Source organism: Amaranthus tricolor, chromosome 1, assembly GCF_026212465.1.
Source record: "Amaranthus tricolor cultivar Red isolate AtriRed21 chromosome 1, ASM2621246v1, whole genome shotgun sequence".
In the NCBI taxonomy this organism is placed as follows: Eukaryota; Viridiplantae; Streptophyta; class Magnoliopsida; order Caryophyllales; family Amaranthaceae; genus Amaranthus; species Amaranthus tricolor.
The window spans coordinates 43,119,949-43,131,660 of record NC_080047.1 but is presented as its reverse complement, the minus strand read 5'-3'; the positions used below and the strand labels follow the sequence as shown (position 1 = coordinate 43,131,660).

Here is an 11,712-nt window from a genome sequence, read left to right as displayed (position 1 = left end):
TTGTGTTATCATAAACATTAATTTTCATTTAAAACCAATGATACATTAAATTATTATTTCTTATGACAAAATTGTTAATAAAGATTTGATAGTTAACTCTTTTGCTCTTAAAAATTTTACCAAATGCTTATGTGAGATCATTGTTATTAGATCGTTGCAATAAATATTTATGATCTTAAAATTATTAATTATAATTTTAAAATAATTATATATAATTTTATAATAATTATTTTTATAATTTTAAAATGAATACTAATAACTTATAAAAAATAAGCTAATTATATAAATCTATCTATCCATGTCAGTGTCGGAGGAGATGTTTTTTTAAGCATTAGAACTTAGAAGGGTTTTTGCTTTTTAGCTTTAGTCTTTCCCTTCAATTCCTCCCTCACAAGTTTTCTCTATCCTACACAGTACACCTCCTCTCCTTTACCCTTTTGGCTTCCTCTCCCATGAACTGATAAAATCCCACCTCTCCAGAACCTTCCAAAAACCCGCCACCTCAAAAAATCTCATAACGGCGGGTATTATTATTATCGTCAAAAGCCATAGCCATAAGCTTGGCAGAGATTCTGACGCCATTGCTATGGCTTTTTCTGCTAATACATTCTCTTTCAAAGCTGCATATTTTCACTCACATTTCTGGGTTTGTCCTCGCCATTGCTCTTCTTCCTTTGCTGCTTCTCGTTTCTTCTGCTCAAGTACTAATAGGTCAGTTCTGTTCGCATCTTTGTTTTTACTTTGCAATGTAGAGCTAGTATGGTAGTATTTACCCATTTTATATTCTATGTCTCAATGAATTAGCCTTATTGCCAATTCCATTGAATTTGCACAATTTCTATTTTTCTTTAACCTACATTTCATCTCATCCGCCCATTTCTCCGACCTTCATAAGAAATATATATTTTTGCCGGTTTTATCCACTTTTCTTGATTTTCACCCGTTTGTACTTGGATCTATTTTGAACTAATAGAAGGCGTATATGAGGAATTGAGGATGAATTTTAACTTTTGGTTGAGTTGATGTTTTGACATGATATTGACAATTTGACATGGTACCAAAGCCAAAAAAAAAAAGAAAATTTAGGGGCATGATATAGTATATGGAGTTCAATTTATGAATGAGCAAGTAAACTAGATGTTTGCTTACATTAATGAATTGAGTAGGAGGGTGTTCGATTTCATCTCTACAAGCTTCAATTATGTGTTTTTGGCCGAATTTGCTGTCAAATGCTTCAAAAAGAACTCTTAGTTCATTTGCAACACCTACTCCCACTAGCTTTTGTTTATATGGGCAATGACAACACTAACCACTCTTTTCTTTTGTCTACCGGTATTAAATGGTGGTAATGAAAATGATTTATGACGTAAATTTTTAAATTTTTATGGAATGTATGGTGTTATTCCCATGGTGATTGAACTTTGATCATAGAAATGTTTTTTTCTTTTTAATTATTTTTCCACTACCACTTCTCCAAATGCAAATAGTGATGAATCAAAATGAATGTTTGTGAAGAAAGACGATCTAAGTAAAACAAGCATGGCCGTCGATTAGGCAATGCGGGCTATTGCCGCCCAAAAAATATATTATAATAAAGTTTGATATTAACATGAATTAAATTTAGGTATAATTTATATTTTTTTGCTATGTAATAGGAGTTGTTAGGTCTTTTTTATAAAAATAATTAAAATATCATCAATAGAAAACAAAAAAGGTGTTATATTATCTATTATGCCTTAAGTTTTGTAGAGACCTTTTTATCTTTTACTTTGGGGCCTAAAAATGAATGATGAATGAGATGAACCTATTTACAAGTATGACCATTGAGGCATTGACGATTAAACTCGTCAATAGATTACCTATCAAAATTACAATAATTTTTCATTATTATTTCCATCATTTAATATCAATTATGAACAACCAAAATAGTGTTAGTAGTGAGCTAAACAATATTATTGTAACAAGCTTAAATTAGTTCGAGATTTGGAATTCATGGAAGGCCCATGCTTTGGCATTGGCATTGGCATGTTTGCATTATTGTTATATGGAAAGGAATCAAGGATCATACTTTGTTTAACACTGCAAAAGTTTTCACTTTTCATCTGTGATATAGCTCTTTTCTTCAGAAGAAGCTTCATGGCTAAACATGTGCTTGGTTATGCTATTACAACTTTACCCTAATATGCTGTCCTGTTATTATTGGCATCAAAGTTTTTAAGATGATAATATAATTTAGAAATAATGGTCTTAATGACCTTGGGCATAAGGGAAAAGAAAAAAATCAGTTTACATATGTTAGATATTGTGGGAATTCTCTTGAAGGGATTATGTTCTGTTTATAGTTTGTTATTACAAGGGATAATTTTTCTTCGCATTTACTTGGGCAAAATGAAATGGATTACGAGTAGTATATTAGCCAAAGGGGAAAGGAGTTGTATTCATACTTTGAATTATACATTGAGTATTTTACACATTGGGAGCTTGGAGTATGCTCGAAATACTCTTACGTTTGTAACTACTACTATCATCAATACAATCTATCACTTTCTTGTTCATACATTATGCTTGGAGCTGGCCAAGACGGTTGACGATAGAAATGATTTTGTTACTTAGATATTCTTCGTTGATTTACAGGGAGGATTTGCAAAATCATCGCAGACAATATGGGTACTATAATGATGAATTGTTTAACGTCGTGGAGTTCAAACAGCCTGAGTCAATGTTGTCGACTGAACAATATGATGAATCTACTAAATCTAATGGTGTGCATTCTTTATCTTGTTGTAATACATTGTATGCCAAAAGAGAATGCACGTTTCACTAGCTTAGGCTGTTTTCGAGAAAGTATTCTCTGTTTTTGTTATTTTAAATACTTTGTGATATTTTGCTTTGAGGGCTCTATGACAATAAAAAATACCCATCTTTGGCTATTAAGTGAAGATTTTTCTTGAACTTCCGACCCTTGATCAAAGGCAGTATTATGGTAATCTTGGTTGTGCTTAGCCAAATTTATTGCATTTTATGTCATCATGTACTCTTTGTTCTTGTGGACAAACTTTGACTATTGGTTTTTTTCATCTAATACTACTACTACAGTACTACTACTACTACTACTACTCTTAATCTATTACTAATACTAGAACACACAATGTATGTATGTGTTACTACTATTACTACTACTACTACAGTGCTACTACTATATCTACAATTCCCAGTGTTTCCTTGGCTTTGCCCATATTGACGAGAAATGTCAATATCAAGGAAGATCTCAAAGAGGCAGAGGTCTATTATTATAATACCCAAGTTAAAATTGCAGAAATATACACTTTTTCAAACATACATGAAAAGTAAAATGAACGAGTATACTTTCATGTGTCATTCATTATCATTTTAAGTTACTGATGGCTAAAGTTTGTAAACTTTGATTCGAGAATAATATTTAGTTGTGATTCTGTTTGTGAAATTATCCTCATAGCATTTCAAGTCCTGTCTTGAAAGATAAGTAAAAAGTTAAAGCGAAGTGTTTTTAAGTACACAAAGAATCTTTATACTTTCTACTTGGCTTGATAAAGTGACATTTCTTAATCTTTATGAGATACAATCCCTCACTTTTCTGTTTTCTTCTAGGAATGATTATGAGGCCAAGGAGATCTGGAGAATCTTTCCAACCAATGGTAGTTAGACACCCTGACATTTTTTATCGGAAACAACAGACTTCGAATGAAGAAAAGAGTAAAATGAGCTTTAGAAAACGTACGAAAGGGCTAAAAGTATCTCCATCCTTAGAAGCAGCAGGACGTAACTTCGTTAGTGAGAACATTGATGTAAATTCTGGGTTTGCAGACATCTCTTCTGCTACTGCAACCGACAGTTTTGCTGCCTCTGCTGTTGATTTAGAAGCAAATTTTAATCAAACTGAGAAAATCGGTGAGCTACATGAATCTGATAGTAGTGTTTTCTGTTTTACGTTATTTGTGTTTTTCCTTGGTTTCACAATTGATTTAGATCACACTTATTTATCCTGAACAGATGGCTCTAGAAAAGCAATTTGCACTAATGGCTTATCATCAAGAAACTATGTAGGCAATAAAAGCTTGTCTGATGAAGGGAGTGCCGTGTCCATGAATTCCGCCGTTCTCAGGGAGTCGACCATGACCTTGTCTACCAATGGCCTATCCATATTGAGAGAATTGGATGAGTACTCGTTATTTCTAGAAACAGATGGTGTTGATGAGAAGGCTGAGCAGCTTGATACACTTGATGATGCACAATTGGATGAACAGCAAGCACTTCAGAAGAGGCTGTGCAACATCTTTGACAAAATTCTTGTAGTTGATGATGTCATCATGGCTAGGAAAGTTGTGCATTTGCTTACACAAAAGTACAGGCATCGTGTTTATGCCTGTGATACCGAGGCATGTTTGCTGCTACAGAAAGTTATTTGCTTTTACTTGTGGTTGGGATTAGTATAACATAATTTGCCTTTTGAATTCGCGTTTCGCTGAAATTTGTCCAAGAATAGCCCAAAATCGACCATAATTCGCTTTTTTCAATTCACAATTCGCGAGAAGATTAGCGAATCATGTAACACTGGTTGGGATGTTGCTATAGGATTCCTATTTAGTCTTTTCTTGTACTCTTATGATACTTCATTGTTGTGATTGGTGTTCTTTGTTGATAGGGTAGAACAACAAATATAGAGGGACCAAAGAAATACTCGTTTTTCCTTTTAAATTGAAATGCACATCTTTATTTTAAAAAAAGTTTTTCTGACAATTTCTGTGTTTCCTATCGTAACTTTTGAAAACTATTTGCCTGTACTTGTTGGGAAATTTGTGGATTGTAAGAATTATAGTATGAATTTACACCATATTAATCGTTACTGTGTCTAGGGCTATAGTTATAGGGACGATTAAGAATTGTAGAATCATGGTATCGTTATACAGTATTTCTATTATTTTTGATGTCTATAACCACTTATGTGGTATATTTCAATGCTGGTTTATCATTTATAGATAAATGTGTATCATGATAGGTGTCCAAGATTGATGTGAAGCAGGAGACACCTGTAGATCATGGGGAGATAATCTGCTTCAGTATTTATTCAGGAGAAGATGCGGATTATGGAAATGGGAAAACTTGTATATGGGTAGACGTGCTAGATGGTGGTGGCAATGATATTTTGGCCGAATTTGCTCCATTCTTTGAAGACTCATCAATAAAAAAGGTGAGCTAGCTTTAAAATTCCCGAAAAATATTAATTATTGTTGTTATGGCACTCAAAAAAAATTGGATGAGTCCTAAGTTATTTCTTATTATAAAAAGGTGACCATCAGATTATGATAGTAGCTATTATTCCTGTTTATTCGGCCTTTTTTGGAATCTTTGATTGACTTTTGGATTTTGGTTATACTGTGTAGGTGTGGCACAATTACAGCTTTGATTGCCATGTTATAGAGAACTATGGGATCAAACCATCTGGTTTCTATGCTGATACAATGCACATGGCTCGTTTGTGGGATTCTTCCAGACGAACAGATGGTGGGTACTCCCTTGAAGCTCTAACAACCAACCCAAATGTCATGTCCGAGAATAAAATGTGTCAAGACGAAGATCTGATGGGAAAGACTTCAATGAAAACCATATTTGGCAAGAGAAAGATGAAAAAGGACGGCTCTTTAGGAAAGACCATCGTTCTTCCTTCAGTTGAGGATCTGCAAAGAGAAGAAAGGCAACCATGGATATGTTATTCTTCTTTGGATTCCATTAGTACGTTGAAGCTGTACAAGAGCTTGATATCAAAGTTATCGAAAATGCGATGGATAATAGATGGTAAACATATGGGCAATATGCTTGATTTCTATAGAAATTATTGGCTTCCATTTGGTCAACTTCTCGTACAAATGGAAACAGAAGGAATGTTAGTTGACCGAGCATATCTCTCGGAGGTGGAGAAGGTGGCTATTGCTCAACAACGAGTTGCTGCTGATCACTTTCGAAACTGGGCTTCAAAATACTGCCCTGATGCTAAGTATATGAATGTAGGAAGTGACGCACAATTGAGACAACTCCTTTTTGGTGGCATATGCAACAGGTCTCTGTTTTGGTTTTTTAACAATTTGCAGAATTAATTTCAATCCTTTACGCATGAATTTATATCTTATCAATTCTGTTGATTCCTATACATTTGTTACACGTTTGAAATATATCTGCAACCTGACTTCTTTTGACTTACTAATTCGAATTTGAAAGTTGATGTGTTGATGATCTACAAAACTCGGGGAAAAAATATACCTGTTTTGGTTTTTGACATTTTCCAGTATTTTTTTGGCTGCAGCAGCTTACTTTCTTTCAATTGTTACAGGAAGGACCATAACGAGTTTCTCCCTACTAAAAGAAAGTTTAAAATCCCAAACACTGAAAATGTTATAGAAGAAGGAAAGAAGACTGCAAAAAAGCTTCGTGATATTACATTACATAAAATTGGCTATAACCTACAAACTGACATTTATACTCCAAGTGGGTGGCCGTCTGTCAGTGGAGATGCCTTAAAAGCTATTGCTGGGAAGGTATCTGCAGAATATGATTTTTCAAGTGATGCCTTTGAAAGTCGATGGGTTGATGATCCACAAAACCCCGGGAAAAAATACATCGACATTTCTGCTTACGGAACAGCTTATTCTGCTTTTAATGGAGGACAGGAAGGAATGGAGGCCTGTCATGCTATTGCTGCTTTGTGTGAAGTTTGTTCTATTGATTCATTAATTTCCAACTTCATTCTTCCTTTGCAGGTAGACACTTCCCCTTTCAAACTTTTCATGCATGTGTATATTTGAATGGATGCATGAGGAGATGGGGTTGTGTATGTATGAGCGCTAACATGTTTAAGTGAAATTAAGGAAAGCTGTAATATTTTGCCTGATTCGAGAAACCTTCCACTGAGATAGGATGCCAAGTCTAGGAAACAAAGTACAGTATTAGATATTACATCTTTGCTTGTTTATAAGGCTGGATATAACTGGAAATTCCATTGCTGTGCATGAAGCTTAGTAGATCATAGGGAGCTTACAAGACTTAGTGTTCTACCTTTAGATTTATGGATTTGTCCTGCTTGTTTGTTGCCCAATTTGTACTATTTTCTTCTCTTTTTACTTGGCGTAAGTGCTTACTTACTCCTCTGTCTTTAAGAGATTGTCAAACTGTTCTTTTTAGTTTGTCCCTTATACTTTGTGACAATTTCCTTTTATGAAAATGCCCCCACTATTTTCTTTTATTCTCATCGACACAATTTAACTCTCCTTTAATATCATCCACACAATTTAAATGTTCCCACCATTTTTAAATTTTGTGCAGTATACATTTGTGACAATTTCTTAGAGATTGAGAGAGTATATGATAATAATATAGTGCAAAAACAAGACCGCATCACCGCATCGTGATCGTGTCATAAAGGTTTATGAGTATACCGCGATCGAAAGACCACAAATTTATTCACATTAAACATGAAATCCGTTTCACGACCATCACCATGGTCGTGACAGAAGCCGTATTTTGCACTATTCATTAGTATTTGTTTGTGTTTGTTGAATAACTACAAGCTGATGCATACACACAGGCTTGACGCTCATATATATATGGTATTCGTGTAGAGGGTTGGGAGGAACAAGTTCTACTTGAGCCGCAAGGAACAAACTAAGATGAGGCTGTAAGTCTTTAACAAAAGGAATTGTAGATGGATGCTCTCCTAAACTGGAGCTACTCTTTCTAGAATTGGATCCATTAGATAAAGGGAGTCTAACTCTAACTTTAACTTGGCGCATTATCTTATTCTAACTAGAGTTTGTCAATTGTTAGAAGTCCTATTTAGTTGGAGTATTTCTCCAAATTAGATTAATTCGTGTACTTATTGTTTTCCTTCGATGATTAGAGCTGTAATGATTAGTGGATAATATGTCTTCAAGGAGGCTCAATAACATAAAGTTATTCTCAACATTATTGAGCGGACTTGTGAGTTTTACTAGTTTATCTAGGCAAAGTTGTGTAAATCAAATGCTTTCAGCATCTGAGTTTGAGTTATTTCCCTTGACAAATTCGTATCAACTTCTAAATCAAGATCTGGAGTTAAGTTTGATTCTTTGTGCTCTGCATCTCAGGGAAATCATGTGTCTGGCAAGAATGGGCGCATCCATTGCTCGTTAAATATAAATACAGAAACTGGTCGCTTGTCTGCTAGGAGACCAAATTTACAGGTACCTGCTATTCTTCTGATGATAACTGCTTCGAGTTTTATCTTTAATTCTTTCACAAATACATGGGCTCATTTTTAAAGTTTTAATACCGTTCAAATTACAAAATCATACAGCACAAAATAACACTGCCAAAGCCTTAATCCCCACAAAGTGGGGACCACTACATGAACCAAAGCAAAGTGAAGGAAAGTGCTGTGTTTTATGTTTTACGTCATACTGATGAGTTTCTTTGCCTTCCATCAGAATCAACCTGCCTTAGAGAAAGATCGGTACAAGATTCGGCAAGCTTTTGTTGCTGCCCCAGGAAACTCACTTATAGTTGCTGATTATGGACAGGTTGGTCTATTGTCCTCTAATTCTTCACTGAGTTTTATACTATTGAAATTTCTAAGTCGTGCTATAGGCTTAATTCTTCTGCCCTTATCATAGCTTGAACTCAGGATTCTTGCACACCTTGCGGACTGTAAGAGTATGAAAGAAGCATTTGAAGCTGGTGGAGATTTCCATTCGAGAACAGCAATGAATATGTATGACTATATTCGGGAAGCAGTTGAACAAAAAGAAGTACTTCTTGAATGGCATCCTCAACCTGGTCAAGAAAAGCCTCCTGTTCCTCTTCTCAAGGTACATGGAATGTTGACTCTTATTTTATAATGCAATAGAAGGTCAAATTTATGCCGTGGACAAACTATCAATGAACCATGTACTCAGCTATGAGACACGTGGATTAAGTCGGAAGTTCTTTTTTTTAAAAAGTTACTTTCATGTTGATTTGCTTTTAGGAAACTTTTTTGTGTTCTCTTTTGTAAATCATCACATTTTTTAGTAACAGCTCTAAATTATGAAGGCAAAGACTAGTTTGAATTTAGTAATAATCAAACGGAAGCTCAATTCTCCCAACACAATTATAGGGGTTACTTAAGTAAACCAAGGTCCAACTAAAAACTCGGACTAACACCACAAGATACATGATAAAAACGAAAGTTTTAGCAATCCAATATAAGGAAAAATTTTAACCATATAAGTAATCTTTTTAGGTCAAGCTACATTTATGATCTGAGTGAAATTGAATTTCCTTCTAATTTTAGTCCATATTTATTCCTTCTATCTGTTATAATACAAATGCTTTTGCAGGACGCTTTTGGTTCAGAAAGAAGGAAAGCAAAAATGCTTAATTTTTCCATTGCATATGGGAAAACTCCAATGGGACTTGCTAAAGACTGGAAGGTAATAGCTTCTCTTCTTGCACTTGCATTCTACTTTAGTTTGTCGGAAAATCCTTGAAAATGAGATGTTAAATTGTCTGTAGCAATTTAGTAAATCTGTGTATTTTTTCCCGTAACACCTAACTAAATTGGTTTGTAGTATGTACTGATATTTAAATTGCTGTGTTTCTGTTAAGTAATTTGTGCTTGTATGCTCTAGGTTTCTGTTAACGAAGCAAAGGAAACTGTTGATTTATGGTATAAAGAACGCCAGGAGGTTCTCAGATGGCAAGAAGCACGGAAAAAAGAAGCTGCATCATTTGGTTGTGTTCACACCTTGTTGGGGAGAGCTCGTCGCTTCCCTTCAATGGCCCGAGCTTCTAAGCCACAAAAGAGTCACATTGAGCGTGCTGCTATCAATACACCAGTACAAGTTTGTACTTCTCCCTGCTCTTTTTTTTTTAAATTTTATTTTATGCTGAGATCCCAGTCTCTCCGCGGGACTTTGATTTCTCTTGTATTTTTATTCTTTGACCTTATGTTGGGAGACTTCTCGATCTATTCATGTAGGGAAGTGCTGCTGATGTTGCCATGTGTGCTATGCTGGAAATAGACAGAAACAATCGGTTGAAAGAGCTTGGTTGGAAGTTGCTATTGCAGGTTTTGTTGATTTCTTTACTTGTTTCTGTCCCCTCCTCGACTTTTTCCTATTGGACTGCATTTGCCTGATAGTGCAAAAGCAAGGCTATGTATCGTATCGGCTGCATCGTAAAGGTGTGATGCCGTTTCGAGGGATATCTCATGCTTTCGGCCAGTGTAACATGATTCGCCAGTTATATCGCCTTTTGAATTCGCGATTCGCTTTAAAGTACCCTAAAACAGCCCAAAACCGACCATGATTCGCTTTTTTTGATTCGCAATTCGCAAGAAGATTAGTGAATCATGAGACAGTACTTTCGGCTGATATTTGGTGTTACGATAACCACATCACCGTATTTGTTACCGAGATTGATTCTGTTACCGCATTTTTGTGCTAAGATTTGCCTTACTATTGCCATCTCCCTAGGATTGTTGAAAACAGCAAATTGCTTGTCCCATTAGGTTACCGTGATTTCCGGTTTCTATTGGCTACTGGTAACGGGTTTAATGTTTGCTGAGGATAATTATATTTTGTGAAAGCAGGTTCACGATGAAGTGATATTAGAGGGACCTTCAGAATCGGCTGAAGCAGCAAAAGCTAAAGTAGTTGAGTGCATGTCCAAACCCTTCAACGGGAAAAACATTCTTTCCGTCGAGCTTGCTGTTGACGCTAAATGTGCTCGAAACTGGTATGCTGCGAAGTAAGAGGCCGTCTATTTCTTCTCTTAAATTGACCTATGGTTCTAGAGAACCTTCGGCAGGATTCAGGCTGATGTCCCCATTTTTGTTGAGATTGCTACTACGTTGAGTCATGCCTTTCAGAAACATGTGATACTTAGGGCCATTTTGTGTGCGAGTTTGCCTGGAGGTATTTCCTGCAAGCGCAGCACTCGGAACATCACCGGATGATTTCCATGTTTGGATTGTGCTGCCGTGTTTGATATTGTACAGCATGCTTAGAAAGCATACACCGCGAGGAGTGTGGGGACCACGAAGCGGGCTTGATTCTTTTTTTTTTACCGGGGTGGTGTGTTTTGAATATAAGATGGTGGGAAACCTAGTTTTGCAAATTGTTTTCACCACGGTTGCGCAAGTAGTACACGACGTTACTCCTATGGGATGTGCCTAATGACTCCCTTTAAAGCGAGGTTAAAGGGGTCGGCCGGTCGGGTGCATACAACTTATTTTTTGTAAAATATTTACTTATTCAGTTCTATTATACTTGCTACACTTTCTTTATTTAATCATTTTAAATTATTTGATACATTACTATTTTTGGCGAACATAATTATGTAAATGTCTATTTTGCCTCTACCTTTTCATATCTTATTATCTTTCACACTTATTTTCTTAAAGATAATAATGATTTTTTTAACGCAAAAATATCAATTTGTTAATTCTTGTGCAAATCTTCCCTAAAGCGGGTAAAACAGAACAAAGGAAGTATGTTCTTTTGCCTCATTTATACTCTTTATTTTATTTTTTGATCAGCATAAGCATATCTTGATTGATTCTAAAAGAATATTATGATTGTGGCATGTCTTGCATTGTGAAATAAAAGGATAAGCATATATACAGTGCAAAATGTCATATGTTTGGATTGCATTAAGTTAAAATAT

The 11,712-nt window shown here is 35.3% G+C and overlaps 1 protein-coding gene across 1 annotated transcript; it reads left to right on the top strand.

The window, feature by feature from the left end:
* Positions 1–318: 318 nt before the first annotated feature.
* LOC130827320 (DNA polymerase I B, chloroplastic/mitochondrial-like) lies at positions 319–11,471 on the top strand. The gene is made up of 14 exons (XM_057693003.1): positions 319–711; positions 2,635–2,762; positions 3,628–3,927; positions 4,030–4,415; positions 5,036–5,227; positions 5,421–6,094; positions 6,365–6,791; positions 8,154–8,249; positions 8,493–8,585; positions 8,679–8,873; positions 9,384–9,476; positions 9,675–9,887; positions 10,025–10,114; positions 10,637–11,471. The coding sequence occupies exons 1-14, from the start codon at positions 587–589 to the stop codon at positions 10,796–10,798; spliced, it is 3,174 nt and encodes a 1,057-aa protein (XP_057548986.1). The 5' UTR covers positions 319–586; the 3' UTR covers positions 10,799–11,471.
* The last annotated feature ends 241 nt before the right edge of the window (positions 11,472–11,712 follow it).